A 12,671-nucleotide genomic window follows, 5' to 3' on the forward strand; every position below is an offset into this window, starting at 1 on the left:
GTGTAATCAATCACCACCACGTCACCGCCGCCAAAACCTTGCGAATTACCCTTTTAGCTGCAACATAGTTTGGCTCCATAGTTGCTTTTATTTTTGCATATTCATTACTTCTGGCAGATAAAGAAAGAGCACACACTGCATCATTACTCCCCTTCAGGAAAGGAAGATAATCATCAGCTTCATGCATGCGGGTACCTTACAGCTCAACCACATGGGCCAAGTAGTCCCACACCTTGCACTAAAGCCCCTCATCCACCTCAAACACGCGTACGCCACATCAGGATACAGTGCTGCACATGAATTCCGGTTCAAACAGTATTTTGCTCGACTGACGCCAACAGATAAACCGCACTTCTTCTGTGACCAGTAATCACATCCTGGACCAGAGGACATGGCTGAAAGTGAAAAAAGGTCTGAAATCTTCAAGACGAGGTGAAGCGAAGAAGCAAGGGCCTCACCGTCAGTACTGTCAGGTGACACAAGCATTCGAGCCGGCAAGTTCGCTGCAAGTGGCACTGTGACATTCAAGTTGAGGGCTTCGCAGGAGTTTCAAAGTAGAAGTCTTCTTGACAACATGTTATATGTGACATCACTAGTCTAAACATGACATTCTGATCCATATGACATTTTTGGAATATGAGTGATGAAGCAAAATCCAGCCGTTTTTATCCCTCTCTGAGGGCGGCCATTTTGCCACTTGCTGTTCACAGTTGCTCAGGCTCAGACAACAACCAATCAGAGCTCACATGTTTTCTGAAGCTACGCTGTGATTGGTTGTTACCTGGATGAGACCTGAGCAACATTTATGTAATCTTCAGTCGACAGCAAGTGGCAAAATGGCCTCTACCCTGAGATGGATAAAAACAGCTGGTTTTTGCTGCTTAACTCATATTCCACTAACGCAATATTAACCGGAATACCGTATTTAGACTAGCAGGGCTGCCTATAACATATTATTGGAGAAAAAAAATCGGGGGTTGACTTCCACTTAATGTGCGTCCGCTTCATATCTACTTATCAAAGGCTGTACTTCTGATTCAGCATTTGTTCCAGGCTCGAGTAAAAATCTGAGAAAGATTGAAAGAAAAAGGCCCACATTGTGTAAAAGTGGTGTGTTGTTTTGCAAAAGGCCTCATTTCACATATTTTCCATTTCATTTGAATCTATCAGCTAAATGTTTAATATTTAAGACATACCATACATTCTACAGTGTTTATTTTACAATGCACTCCATCTTGTAACCTATCTATATGTTCTACTGCACAGTCATTGCGCTAAAGATAAACATGGTTTAAATTTGTCCTACCATCCATTTGAGCATCTTTGCATTGACCCTTAATTTATTTTATGTTCAAGGTCAAATCTAAATGTTTCTCTGATGCATTATTGTTACAAACACAAATAAAAACTTTCAATACGTTTCAATATTGATTTCAAGTTTTTATGAAATTGAATAAATAGCAGAAACAATATTTTAACATCTGTACATAGAGACGATATAAAGACACATTAATAAATAAATTTCTTCAAATACTGAACTAAATTTTGTAAGAACATCTTCTATGTGCCCCACTAGTCTAAACACAGCATTCTGTTTAGTATTGCGGTGAACAAGAAAACAGAAAAAAAACAAACACTTTTCATCCATTTCAAAGGCGCGGCCATTTTGGCCAATACCTCTGCCGAAATTACCGTCACAATTCCGACCATCCGGCCATTTCTGATATTTCCGCAATGCAACGCAGTGCAAATACGATGAGAACAAACCAAGTATTGTATTGCTTTTGCATGTGACGAGCATACATGCAGATTGTTGTAGTAATCAAACGGAATTTTATCACATTTTGAAATCAAAATAATCCTCACAAATCAAATTACAATGATCCACAGTCCAATGCTTTTCAATGATTGGAGACATTCCTTTCACAGAGCTGACCACCATTTTGACTTGTGACGTAAGTGTGGAATTGTCAATTGCCCTCGAGCTTACATTGTGACCAAACCTGGAAAGCGTGTTTGAGGATTTATGCTGCAAGGAATAGCATAACTACATCTTGATGACATGATGGTTTGTAAGCAAAACGGGCTAATTTTGTTCAAACCATCATGTCATCGACCCATGTTTATGCTAGAACGTTAGCTTACCCGTTTTCTGAGCTTGGTCATGTGACGTTTGCAACGCAAGCCCGTGGGTAGTTGTGATGTTAATTTCAGTGAACAGCTGAGGGTCAGTACTGGCCAAAAAGGTGACTCGTGCTAAGTAAATCCTTTACAAACTTTTTCTCCACCATTAATGTGACCTTATTTACTGGACAACTCATTACAAATATATTTTTTAAAAGGGTAAGTAAAAAAAAAAAAAAGCCACTGGGAATGTGATTGGACAAGTGTGCACACCTCTTTAAACTGGGAATGTGGCTAGAAGTAAGTTAACTCATTCACTGCCATTGACGGAAAAAGACGTCAAATGATGCATTTTCTTTGCTGGTCTGGCAATGAATGTGTTAATAAATAACTTTAAAAAAAAATCAAAGTGGCCCTTGCAGCTTTCTATTTTTCTGTCTGTGGCCCTCAGAGGAAAAAGTTTGGACACCCCTGCTGTACATTATATCAACAATTTATAATTGCTTCATTGATTTTTACCACGTTTAACTAATCACATTTTAACTTATGTTAAATGTGAGTCTGGCTAACCTCAAATAAAATTCAGTCTTTCTAGTAGGTTGTATTATTACAAACTTGAGAAAACTCATGAATATATATATATATATATATATATATATATATATATATATATATATATATATATATATATATATATATATATATATATATATATATATATATAAATATGTAACATTTAGCAAATGTGTTGACGCAAAACCAAATGTATAATTTAGTTCCCAAGCTGGATTTTTTTTAGGCCACTGCATAAACAGGTTTCACTGCAATTAATAGTGACTTAAGTTCAGAAAAGTAATAAAGTCAACAATCATCAGCTTGGCAGTTTCCATTGAAAAAGATTGAGTGGTGTTGGACGTCTTTAAGTTCTAAGCAGTAATTGTCATCTCGGTCCAATTTGGCACTCCGACTCACTTTTACACATTTTGCATGTTGTCTTTGATGGATGCCTTTGTTTCTATAATAATGGTGAGACTGAATGCTGCTGATAAATTCCATTCATCTATTATTCAAACATGTATTTTCAGTGACACGGATCATTTCTCATAGCCATCCTAATGATTAGTTTCGTCGAGCGTCTTTTGAATTTCTTTTCATCACCACTCATAACTTGTGGGGCCAGCAGTAAAGTCAGAGCGGCCTGATAGCATCAGCGCATTGCTGCAAGCATGCAGACGTGAGCTCAGTGGTCTGCCGGACGTTCTTGGTCGCCGGCGTGCGCACGTTCGAATGGCCCGCCTGCTGTGAGAATGAGTTTGCCCCATCTCCCACTGCTGCAGAAATCAACTGGAGCGCAAACAAAACTGCCATTGTGTGGCCTTTCGGCGGCACCGAGCATCGGCGCGGACGGACATTGTCTTCGCTTTCCCCTGCCGTGTACTTTCAGAATGATTATTGTATGCGCATACAATGTTAACATTAGTATTGTGAGGGGAAGGGGGACTGTTATTATGGAGCAGGAAGTGACCTGCCGGGACCCATGATGACCTCAGAGGGAACATAGTGACCTCAGACTGACCTCCATGGCCTCGATAGGTGTTGTCCTCTGCTACACTACAACAATGCGCTGGAAATCCCCTCTATTGTTGTAAAGTGTGCTTTTATACATCCCATTTATTTTTTTTAAAGGTCATTTTCATCCAGAAAATGGCTTCATTAGCATGACGAAATGAAGTACAACACACTTGTGTTCAGGGGGACACAAAGGTTGCATTTCAGGCGTTTCTAACACAAGGGCTCCCCCATGTGGCCACGACTTCATTTGGTACTCGAAAGTTTGTTTACTGAGTACATATGCCTCACAGTTCTGCGGTGCGGGCTTCAACTCTTGAATCTCAGTTTGAATTAGGGGTGTTAAGAAAAATCGCACCGTTATGTTTTCAGTGAAAAAAAAAATTATCAGTAAAAGTGGTAATGTAGATGGCTGCCCTCTGGCTTCAGCTGTGAGGATTCTTTTGGTAGTCCATTCATAAAGAGATGTGGGTGCAGCCTAACCACTAACCAGGCAAAAACTCAGTTTTTACTTCCTGGTAGGCTTTTATGCCAGCACTTCCAAATATGGGCACAGCTAGAAACGGGTTAATCCTTGGGTCCGGAGTTACCGCAACCGCAATGTATCTGGCATCAACGTAAAGCTCCGCTTCTCTGCTTTCATAAGCCGTTAGAATTACGTTGCTAGCACTAACGGTTTAGGAGTTATGGTCATTAAAAAAACAACTGTATTTTCCTGTCAGGGACGACAGATTTAAATTTTGAGGGTTAACTTCCTGTTGCCACGCGACACTTTCACACCGAGTGCGGTGTGAAAAGGGCTTCACCAGCCTCTTGCTCCAAGTCAGCTGGGATAGGCTCCAGTTCACGCAACCTAATGAGCACAAACGGCATACAGAAAACTGAGGAGGTTGTTACTCCAATGTTTATTTGAAATTTGACAGCCTTCCATTTTTTTCCCCTCACACATTATTCCCAAATCTCAGTGAAACACCACCTCTTACAAATCCACTACATGTAAAAAATGTGACTAAATTACAAAAAAAAAAAAAAAAAGTGACAAACATAAAATCAGAGCGTGATGGGGAAGTGTGGAAAACAATAAATCGTACAGTAAGTGCAAACTGGAGAAAATGGGCCAAGATCAGTAACCAATCATGCCTAACCGCTTAAGACAATGTTCATGTCGAATTAGTGTATGTGAGCAAAGACATCAGTGAACACTTACGCACTTGTTAACATTTTCCAAAACAAAACCAAAAATTGAGATTTAAACATAGGACATGTAAAGTCAGAGCACATGTGACAAAGGCAGCGCTCAACAACCTGTGATCCATTTTATCACAAGGCACGAGTGTTTGGATAAACGCGCATGATGACACATTAGTGGCTGGACATGATGTGAAATGCATGTTTGTCACATTTATCGGGGTCGGCATGCATAAACGATCGGCTGCGGGGCGAGTGTTGTCTTGTTTTACAGAGCATCCAGCAGACTGTCGATACGGCAGATTAGCTCTTGCCTCTTGCTAGACAGACTCTTGTCATTGTCGATATACACCTCCTTCTTCACCTTGCCGGCGACCAGTCGCTCCGCCTCTTGGCTGGCACGGATCACCAGATCTTTCACCTGGCCGTCCAGCTTCTGCACCTCCCCGACCTGGCGAAGAGATGACGACGACGGTCACTCAAACCGCACCCCGTAAATCTTTCAATCACCACGCACCTTTTCGGCCAAATCGGAGCCTTCGGCCTTGAGGCGAGCATGCAGTGAGCTGATCTCGTTGGTGAGTGCGCGGTGGTCCGCCTCGAGGGTCTTGCGGCCGCCGTTGAGGGCACCCGTGTCGCGAGATTGCTTGTAGCGGTTGACCACCTCGTCCATGTGTCGGTACAGGCCCAGGCGCTTGTTGACCAGGGTTAGCACCTGCTCGGTGATGGACGCCACCTTCATGCGCACCTCGGCCGCTGGGTCCTGAAAGAGGAATACACACGAGTATCACGCGAGTATCAAAATAGCTAAGCAGGCAGAAGCTAACATTACCCATGTATGCACCTGTTGCCATTCATAAAACAGAATAGATTTGTGTTCAACTAAACATGCCTAATATCTAATTTTTTGATAGCAATACTATTTCTCTCCAGTAGAGGGTGACACAGGAGCAGATTTTCGCTTCCGTCCCTGTCTGAGCCATAGACTTAAAAAAATATAAATAAATAAATAAATAAATAATCATGTCCGCTCAGAAATCCAGTGCAACCCAAACCACCATTGCCTTGTGGGTCATGTACTTCTTTTGGCTGACCTTAGCGTGTATGCTTATGGAAAGAAAAATAGAAATGGCTGCGCATCTGTCCGAAGTTTTTTCCTACTGGCTCATTTCCTCCCCTCCATTTTATCCTGTACCGTCCCAGTTAGGAGTGTGATGATATATAGATATTACAATAAATTATGATAATTTACATTATCAATACGCCTACGTCAAGTATCCATCCATCCATTTTCTTGACCGCTTATTCCTCAAGGGTCGCGGGGGGCGCTGGCGCCTATCTCAGCTGGCTCTGCGCAGTAGGCAGTGGACACCCTGGACTGGTTGCCAGCCAATCGCAGGGCACACAGAGACGAACAACCATCCACACTACGTCAAGTATTGATATTTGTAATTAATATAGAGCCACTATAACGGCTCCATTGTTCATTACTTATTGAGCAATTACTTGGCGTGCCGGTAGGGGGAGCACCTCAAGAGTGGTGGGGAAATGTATGAAAGTCTTCTGGTGAATCCGTCCATCTTTTCGGCAACTGACTCAGTTTAGCATACGTTTCTTTGAAAGATGTGTATTATATCTTCAATTTTACGTTTTAAAACATATTTTATGTTTCGACTTTTTGACGCAGACAATTTCTGAGAAATACTTGTATTGATTTAATATTTAAGTAATTTTATTTATTTACTTTTGCAATGTTACACAAAAAATTGTGTCAGTTTATAAAATGAAACGTGACTATGTGACAGACTAACATGTTACATGACAATAGTGTTTAAAGAAAGACACAAATTTGTTCACAGAAAGTTGTCTCTGTTTAGAAGACATTTGTATTTGTTTCAAAAATAAATAAATAAAATAAAAATGCACTAAATTACTTACCGTGAAGAAGACACCGGTTTTAATATTGTGTGTCACTGATGGTACAAAAACAAACTATTTTCTCATTGAGAAAACAGTAGTTTACATCTTCACTAGTTTTATTGTAGATTAATTACATGACCAATGTATTAGTAATCGCGGGATCGTCATATTGTGAGCCTTGTATCGCATATCGTATCGTGAGGTACCCAGAGGTTCCCACCCCTAGTCCCAATCCCATGATCAAAGATCAAAGTTGACTCCCGACTAATATGATTGCATTCTTAGTGGCTGAAAACAAACCTTTGTGATGGCGAAGTCCATACGAACATAGATGATGACAGTGAAGAAGAGGATGTAGAAGGCCGCAACAACCAAGAGAGGCTCCTGCAGCATCAAGATCTTATTGAAGTTGTAGTGAACCTGCAGATCACAAAATAACGTGCACTATTACATGCTTATTCAGGGATGGTCTTCAATATTTGATTTGAATTTTTTTTTTTAATTACATTGCAAAAGCACACAAGTTTTATGCTTAAAATGACTGAGGTGACAAACTAAATCTTGCAGTGCAGAAGGGTACACATTGATTCTTTTTTTCTTAATATTGTACATGACTAGTCAATATCTTATTCAAATGTGGAGATCTTCAAACTGTATTCAAGTGAACAGTGTCAAAAAGAAGGGGGTCTACAACCACACAACCAAATTAAACAGTTCAAAGACAAAACTTGGTCTGATTATTGCTTCTAAATCAGACACACTGCAGCTACTGCACTCCCATAAATCAGTCGTACCAGCAAATATTTTTCAACATCTCCGTCAACAAAATATTACTTTTCGCCCGCTTCAGTCGAACACAGCTTGTGAACTACATAGATCCCGATACTGTACTTTGTGCCGCTGAGCCAATAGGAGCACATGACAATAAAAGAACTGGCCAAACATATGTGCTTTTTCTTCCAATGGGATCTTTTTGTTTGACAGTGTAGTAATGATCATATTGTGAGGTTCTTGTGAATTTCTGGCGTTTGAATATAGTTACATCTCTACAAACAAGATGAATCCAGCTAACTCAATGTAGCCTTCAATGAATTACTATGACCCCCATGACTTAGAGTATACATTCTACACAGAGGAGGAGACCACTCCGACCTTCCATCCTTCCATTTTGTATCTCCTTCACACCATTGGGCACCAGCTGGTTAAAGAAATGTCTAAACATGAATCCCTCTCAGCAGTCTTACCACAACATCTTGAATGTGCTGCTCCACCAGGTTCTTCTTGTTGGCGACAAGCACGGGCCGGCCGAAGGTATCAAGGTACGTGTAGTGCAGTTCATTTGGCATGCGATCAATTTTGTATGGCGTGTCCATCTGGATGTTTCTAATGGGAGCACCCAGTAAAATATGATACATGAGTAATGAATAGTTCAAATGCTAATGTTGATTGATGAAACTCACTTGGCTCCCTCTGGCAGGATGATTTTCACAGTCATAGAGTCAATGACCTGGTCATCATAGACGTGGTCAATCAGTCTCATTTTCAGGGCGTACTGGTCCCCTGAAAGATCATTAAGAAGGCTTTTGTTACACATCAGTCACAGTTATGACTTCTTCAGATGCTCCTGTGGCGGTTAAGTGTATTTACTTATCATACATGTATGCAACAATATCAGACCTAAATACATAATGACAGTGAATCACATAAAAAGCATGACTCAGCCTCAAAAATGCACATTGAACAACATGCATGCTCACGACGAAAGCAGATGTCTGACAAATAAGCCAAGTTTGTGAATAGCAAAGTCAGTAATTGTTTTTAAAAAAATGATAGATGCCAAAGATGGAAGCAAAGCACATTTTGCCTAAACCAAATGACAAACAGTTCTAAGGCTCGACCGATATGCATTTTTGAGGCCGATGCTGATACAGATTATTGGCAGAAAAAAAAATAGATTGCCGATTAATCGAAAATATATAATGCATAAAATTAACCCCTTCCAATTCCTTTCCAATGGGGTGCCACTTATGCACAAACTTTCGCTATTAAGATTCTCTGCTTCGAATGACAAGTCCATATGAAAAAATGCATGAAGGGGCCCTACATAGTTCCTTTAACATCAAGATGATTGAACCTTTGACATTTTTAATTAGACAATGCTTTGGCCTTAACACAAAACAGCAAATGTAAAGTTTCATCAAATAAAAGTATACAGTAGAAATAACTTGCAAAAAAGGCCAATTTTCAAATGCCAAACCACAAATAACCAAGTAGTAAGTTGGGATTCTCTGTGGAAAAATGTACTTATTTTAATGTTAATTGCAAGTATTTCCGATCCACTCACCCAGAGTGTAGAGATACTCGTAGCTGGGCAGGTTATACCCAATAATGTAGTGGGTCTTCCAGCCCCCAAACAATGGGAAGCGAGGCCTGATCTCCACCTCCACGGAGTCATCCAGAATCTGCAGGTGGGAGGTGGAGATGTTTCCAATCTCATCCCTGTAGTAGACATCTTGCGCAGAAGCAGGAAGTATAGTCTGGAGAAAAGAAGATGATTGTCATATCACAAACAGAAACAAGTAATTAAGCGCAAGGGTATATTCATTATACCTTGAAGGACTTGACAGACGAGATTCCGCTGTCTGACTGACGCTGGTAATCGTAGCGTGAAAATGGGCCCTTCAGGACGGCTCCAGTGTGCCTCACGTCAATGGTCTCCTCCACAGCGATGTTGCCCCAGTGAGACACCTCAATGGTGCGAGTAATGCTGCTGATCGTGAGGAAGGGTGTGTTGTTCTCAAAGTGGATTTTCATTGCATCCTAGACGCGAGTGGACATGCGTGGTTAGAACATTACAGTTTCGAGCACAGCTTGTCACCTTGCGATAAAGCCGTACCTGGCTAAACTGGGGAATTTCACGGTAGGGGCCGTATTCAATTATGTCATCCATCTTGCTGGGATTGCCCAGTTTGGTGTAGCTCTCCACCGTTTTGGACGCCAGTCGAACGCGCGTCGTCTGAGTGAGGGTGGGGTACGGCGAATAGAAGTAGTGGTTGCCTTGAAAAACAACCAGCTGGCGCTCGGCCTGGGTGATGTCGGAGGGGAAGGGCTGGAGGACGTGGCTGAATGTCATTTCCACCTTTACTTTGACCTTGTCTCCCACGACCAATGTGGATGGAAGTGTTACTTTGAAAAAGACACCTCTGTAAAAGAAGGATGCACAGATTATTTAATAGTACATCAGCAAGTCTCAAGTGTATTTCTGCTACAAATGGATGAGAGTGGTGCTTTACGTTAAGCCGTTAATTTTTGTGTCCTGGATCTTAAGCTGGCCATCATCCTCTTCATCACCTTGCACCTGTAAATATTGTTTTTTAAATTGCTGAGTGCTGACAGCACATTATAATAATTTTCCTAGTGACTTTGATCCCCACTACAAAACAAAATATGCGAAATCACTTTCACATCGTTTTCTGCAAGAAAGGCGTCCAGTGAAATTAAATGAACGAGTTTCCTTAACTCAATGGCGAAAGTTAGCAGGGTCACTAGGAAATGTCTTTTTTTTTTTTTTACTTAAAAAAAAAGTTTTAACCACATCAATCTCTCTGTTGCATTTCTGATTAATTTGTGTTTCTCATTACATTGATGTTCCAAGAGAACTATGTAAATCCCAAACCTGAAAATAAAACATTTTACATTTAGGCCATATAACCCAGCCATAGATGTAATATATATCACAAAGGCAATTCTTTCAGTCTGAAAACAAATATCACAAAATATAGCATAATGTTGACCCCACCCACTTTGGACACGTCTGCTTAACTAAACGACTAAAAGTCTGGTTGATTTATTAATCACTGTGCGATATAACTAAAAATAATATTTACACTGTAAACTTTACAGTCTATGGAAGTGGGCGGGTCCTCTGCGCAGTCGTAGCCGGAAATACGCTGCCCAGCGCATACGTGTCATTCAGTCACTAGAACAAACGTGCACGGCTAAAGAAGTTAATGTTCAGCAACAGTAATTAAAAACCATCTACCTCAAACCATGCTTTGTTTCTGACCAATACATAATAAACAAAACATAAACAACTTATAACAATGGTTGGCTGTTAAACCTACCGGACCACTCATATTACCACACTTTGGCTCAAGCAGCAGTCAATGCATTAAGGATAGCATACTTTAGTTCAAGCTGCAGCTAATATGGCACCATGCAAAATCATAACATGTCCACACGAGTAGCAAAATTTGCTGTGACATGAGACATGCAGCAACAGTCGCGTGTCTGCATGCTAGCATTTGGCTAACAAGTGCCCGTCGTTGCGCGGTGACGTTATATTCGCTCATTTTCTCACCGAGGCTCCAATGTATGCCATGTGTGGATAAAGCTCGGGATCCACGGTTACAATGAAGCTGTGGACGTCGTAGCGTGCGTGGTTAGACATCGTAATGTCCGCGGTCATCTTAGCCAAATGAGTGCTCAGGTCCACCGTCCTCTTGACTTCGTCGTTCACCAAAGTGGCCGAACACCATGCAGCGGCCATGAGAATCAGGAAAGCGCCGAGCAGGAGCCTTCTCGCCATGTTTACGGTGGTTCAGACTTCGAATACCGGGAGGAGAGCGTTCAGATTGAAGTGAACAAAGTGGAAAGGCCGTCACACTAAACCACTCTGCATGAGAAAAGATGACGCTTCATTCATATGAACGTGATGACGTCAAAAAGGTCTGCGCCGGAAGCGACGGACTCTCTTTGAATGCTCGTCTTGTTCTTTTGTCTTATTATCTTGTTTTTATTGCGCTTTTAATTAATAGTATACGGTATACACAGACCGAATGTTCGGCGAATGTGGCAGCTCTGTGGAACTGTAGCAAAGCCGAAGCGCTAAAACTCTCATTTCCATATTGCAAAACTATAGTCAGGTTATACCTATATCTTGAAAGTAAGCACGCGAATATACAAGCCGAAATAGCTCAGTTGGGAGAGCGTTAGACTGAAGATCTAAAGGTCCCTGGTTCGATCCCGGGTTTCGGCAATGGGAGGAACCATTTTGTTATAAAAAGCAAAACTCCAAGACAATATGGAAAAAGAGATCTTTTCAGGAACGTGTGCAGCCAAATAAAACTAATCAGATTTCTACCAAATAATCTGGCTACACAAAAAAATAAATATATATTCACTGGGTTTATCACAAAAGGAAGCAAGAAGAAATCAAGCTGTGACACCATGTGTCTCTTTTGTACACTAGTGTCAAAATAAATATTTAAAATGACTGTGCCATGTAGAGATACATGTAATAATGTTAAGTACATATAGCAATAGAATGTGTTTAATTTTGCACAATACATTCTTCAGTGGACTCGTGGTGTTACTGAAATACGTGGTACTTTAAACCTAATCTTCACACAAAAATAAAAAAGTGATGGAAAACTAACAACCGAAAACATAATTTCCTTAGCACGGCTCCAGGATTGTCTCTCCCGGGGCTGGGGGTGATTATGATAATTTATAAATTTTAGAATATCAAATAAAATGCACGAGGGGGTACACAGAATTCTGACGAGGCTAAAGCGCCCCAGTCCCTGGTGTACCGCCATCCCTACCTGAATACGAAATTGCTGATGAAAGGGACATTCCAAAATTGGAGGACATTTTACGTCCCACCGATCAAATTTTAAATAATCCACACACAAAACTCTAAAACATGTAATTTCTGTGTAAACTTACTTGTCCTGAGACCAAACATATAAATAAATAAATAAATAAATAAACTAGGAGAAAATAATGGTCGAACATAGTTTTTAAAATACCAAGTAAGTCTGGAGTAAAATGCCACTTTTCTCTTGTCCCACTCCCTAATGACCAAA

General features: G+C 40.8%; 1 protein-coding gene and 1 non-coding gene across 2 annotated transcripts; one reads left to right on the top strand and one right to left on the bottom strand.

Moving 5' to 3' along the window:
• Positions 1–4,579: 4,579 nt before the first annotated feature.
• On the bottom strand, positions 4,580–11,522 carry rpn1 (ribophorin I). The gene is made up of 10 exons (XM_077528567.1): positions 11,162–11,522; positions 10,095–10,159; positions 9,698–10,004; positions 9,412–9,621; positions 9,146–9,338; positions 8,262–8,361; positions 8,046–8,184; positions 7,102–7,221; positions 5,399–5,644; positions 4,580–5,332 (listed from the first exon to the last, which is right to left on the bottom strand). The coding sequence occupies exons 1-10, from the start codon at positions 11,387–11,389 to the stop codon at positions 5,150–5,152; spliced, it is 1,791 nt and encodes a 596-aa protein (XP_077384693.1). The 5' UTR covers positions 11,390–11,522; the 3' UTR covers positions 4,580–5,149.
• Positions 11,523–11,766: 244 nt separating this feature from the next.
• trnaf-gaa (transfer RNA phenylalanine (anticodon GAA)) lies at positions 11,767–11,839 on the top strand. Its single transcript has one exon. It is a non-coding gene; the product is annotated as a tRNA-Phe (tRNA).
• The last annotated feature ends 832 nt before the right edge of the window (positions 11,840–12,671 follow it).

This window comes from Festucalex cinctus, chromosome 8 (assembly GCF_051991245.1).
Source record: "Festucalex cinctus isolate MCC-2025b chromosome 8, RoL_Fcin_1.0, whole genome shotgun sequence".
In the NCBI taxonomy this organism is placed as follows: domain Eukaryota; kingdom Metazoa; phylum Chordata; class Actinopteri; order Syngnathiformes; family Syngnathidae; genus Festucalex; species Festucalex cinctus.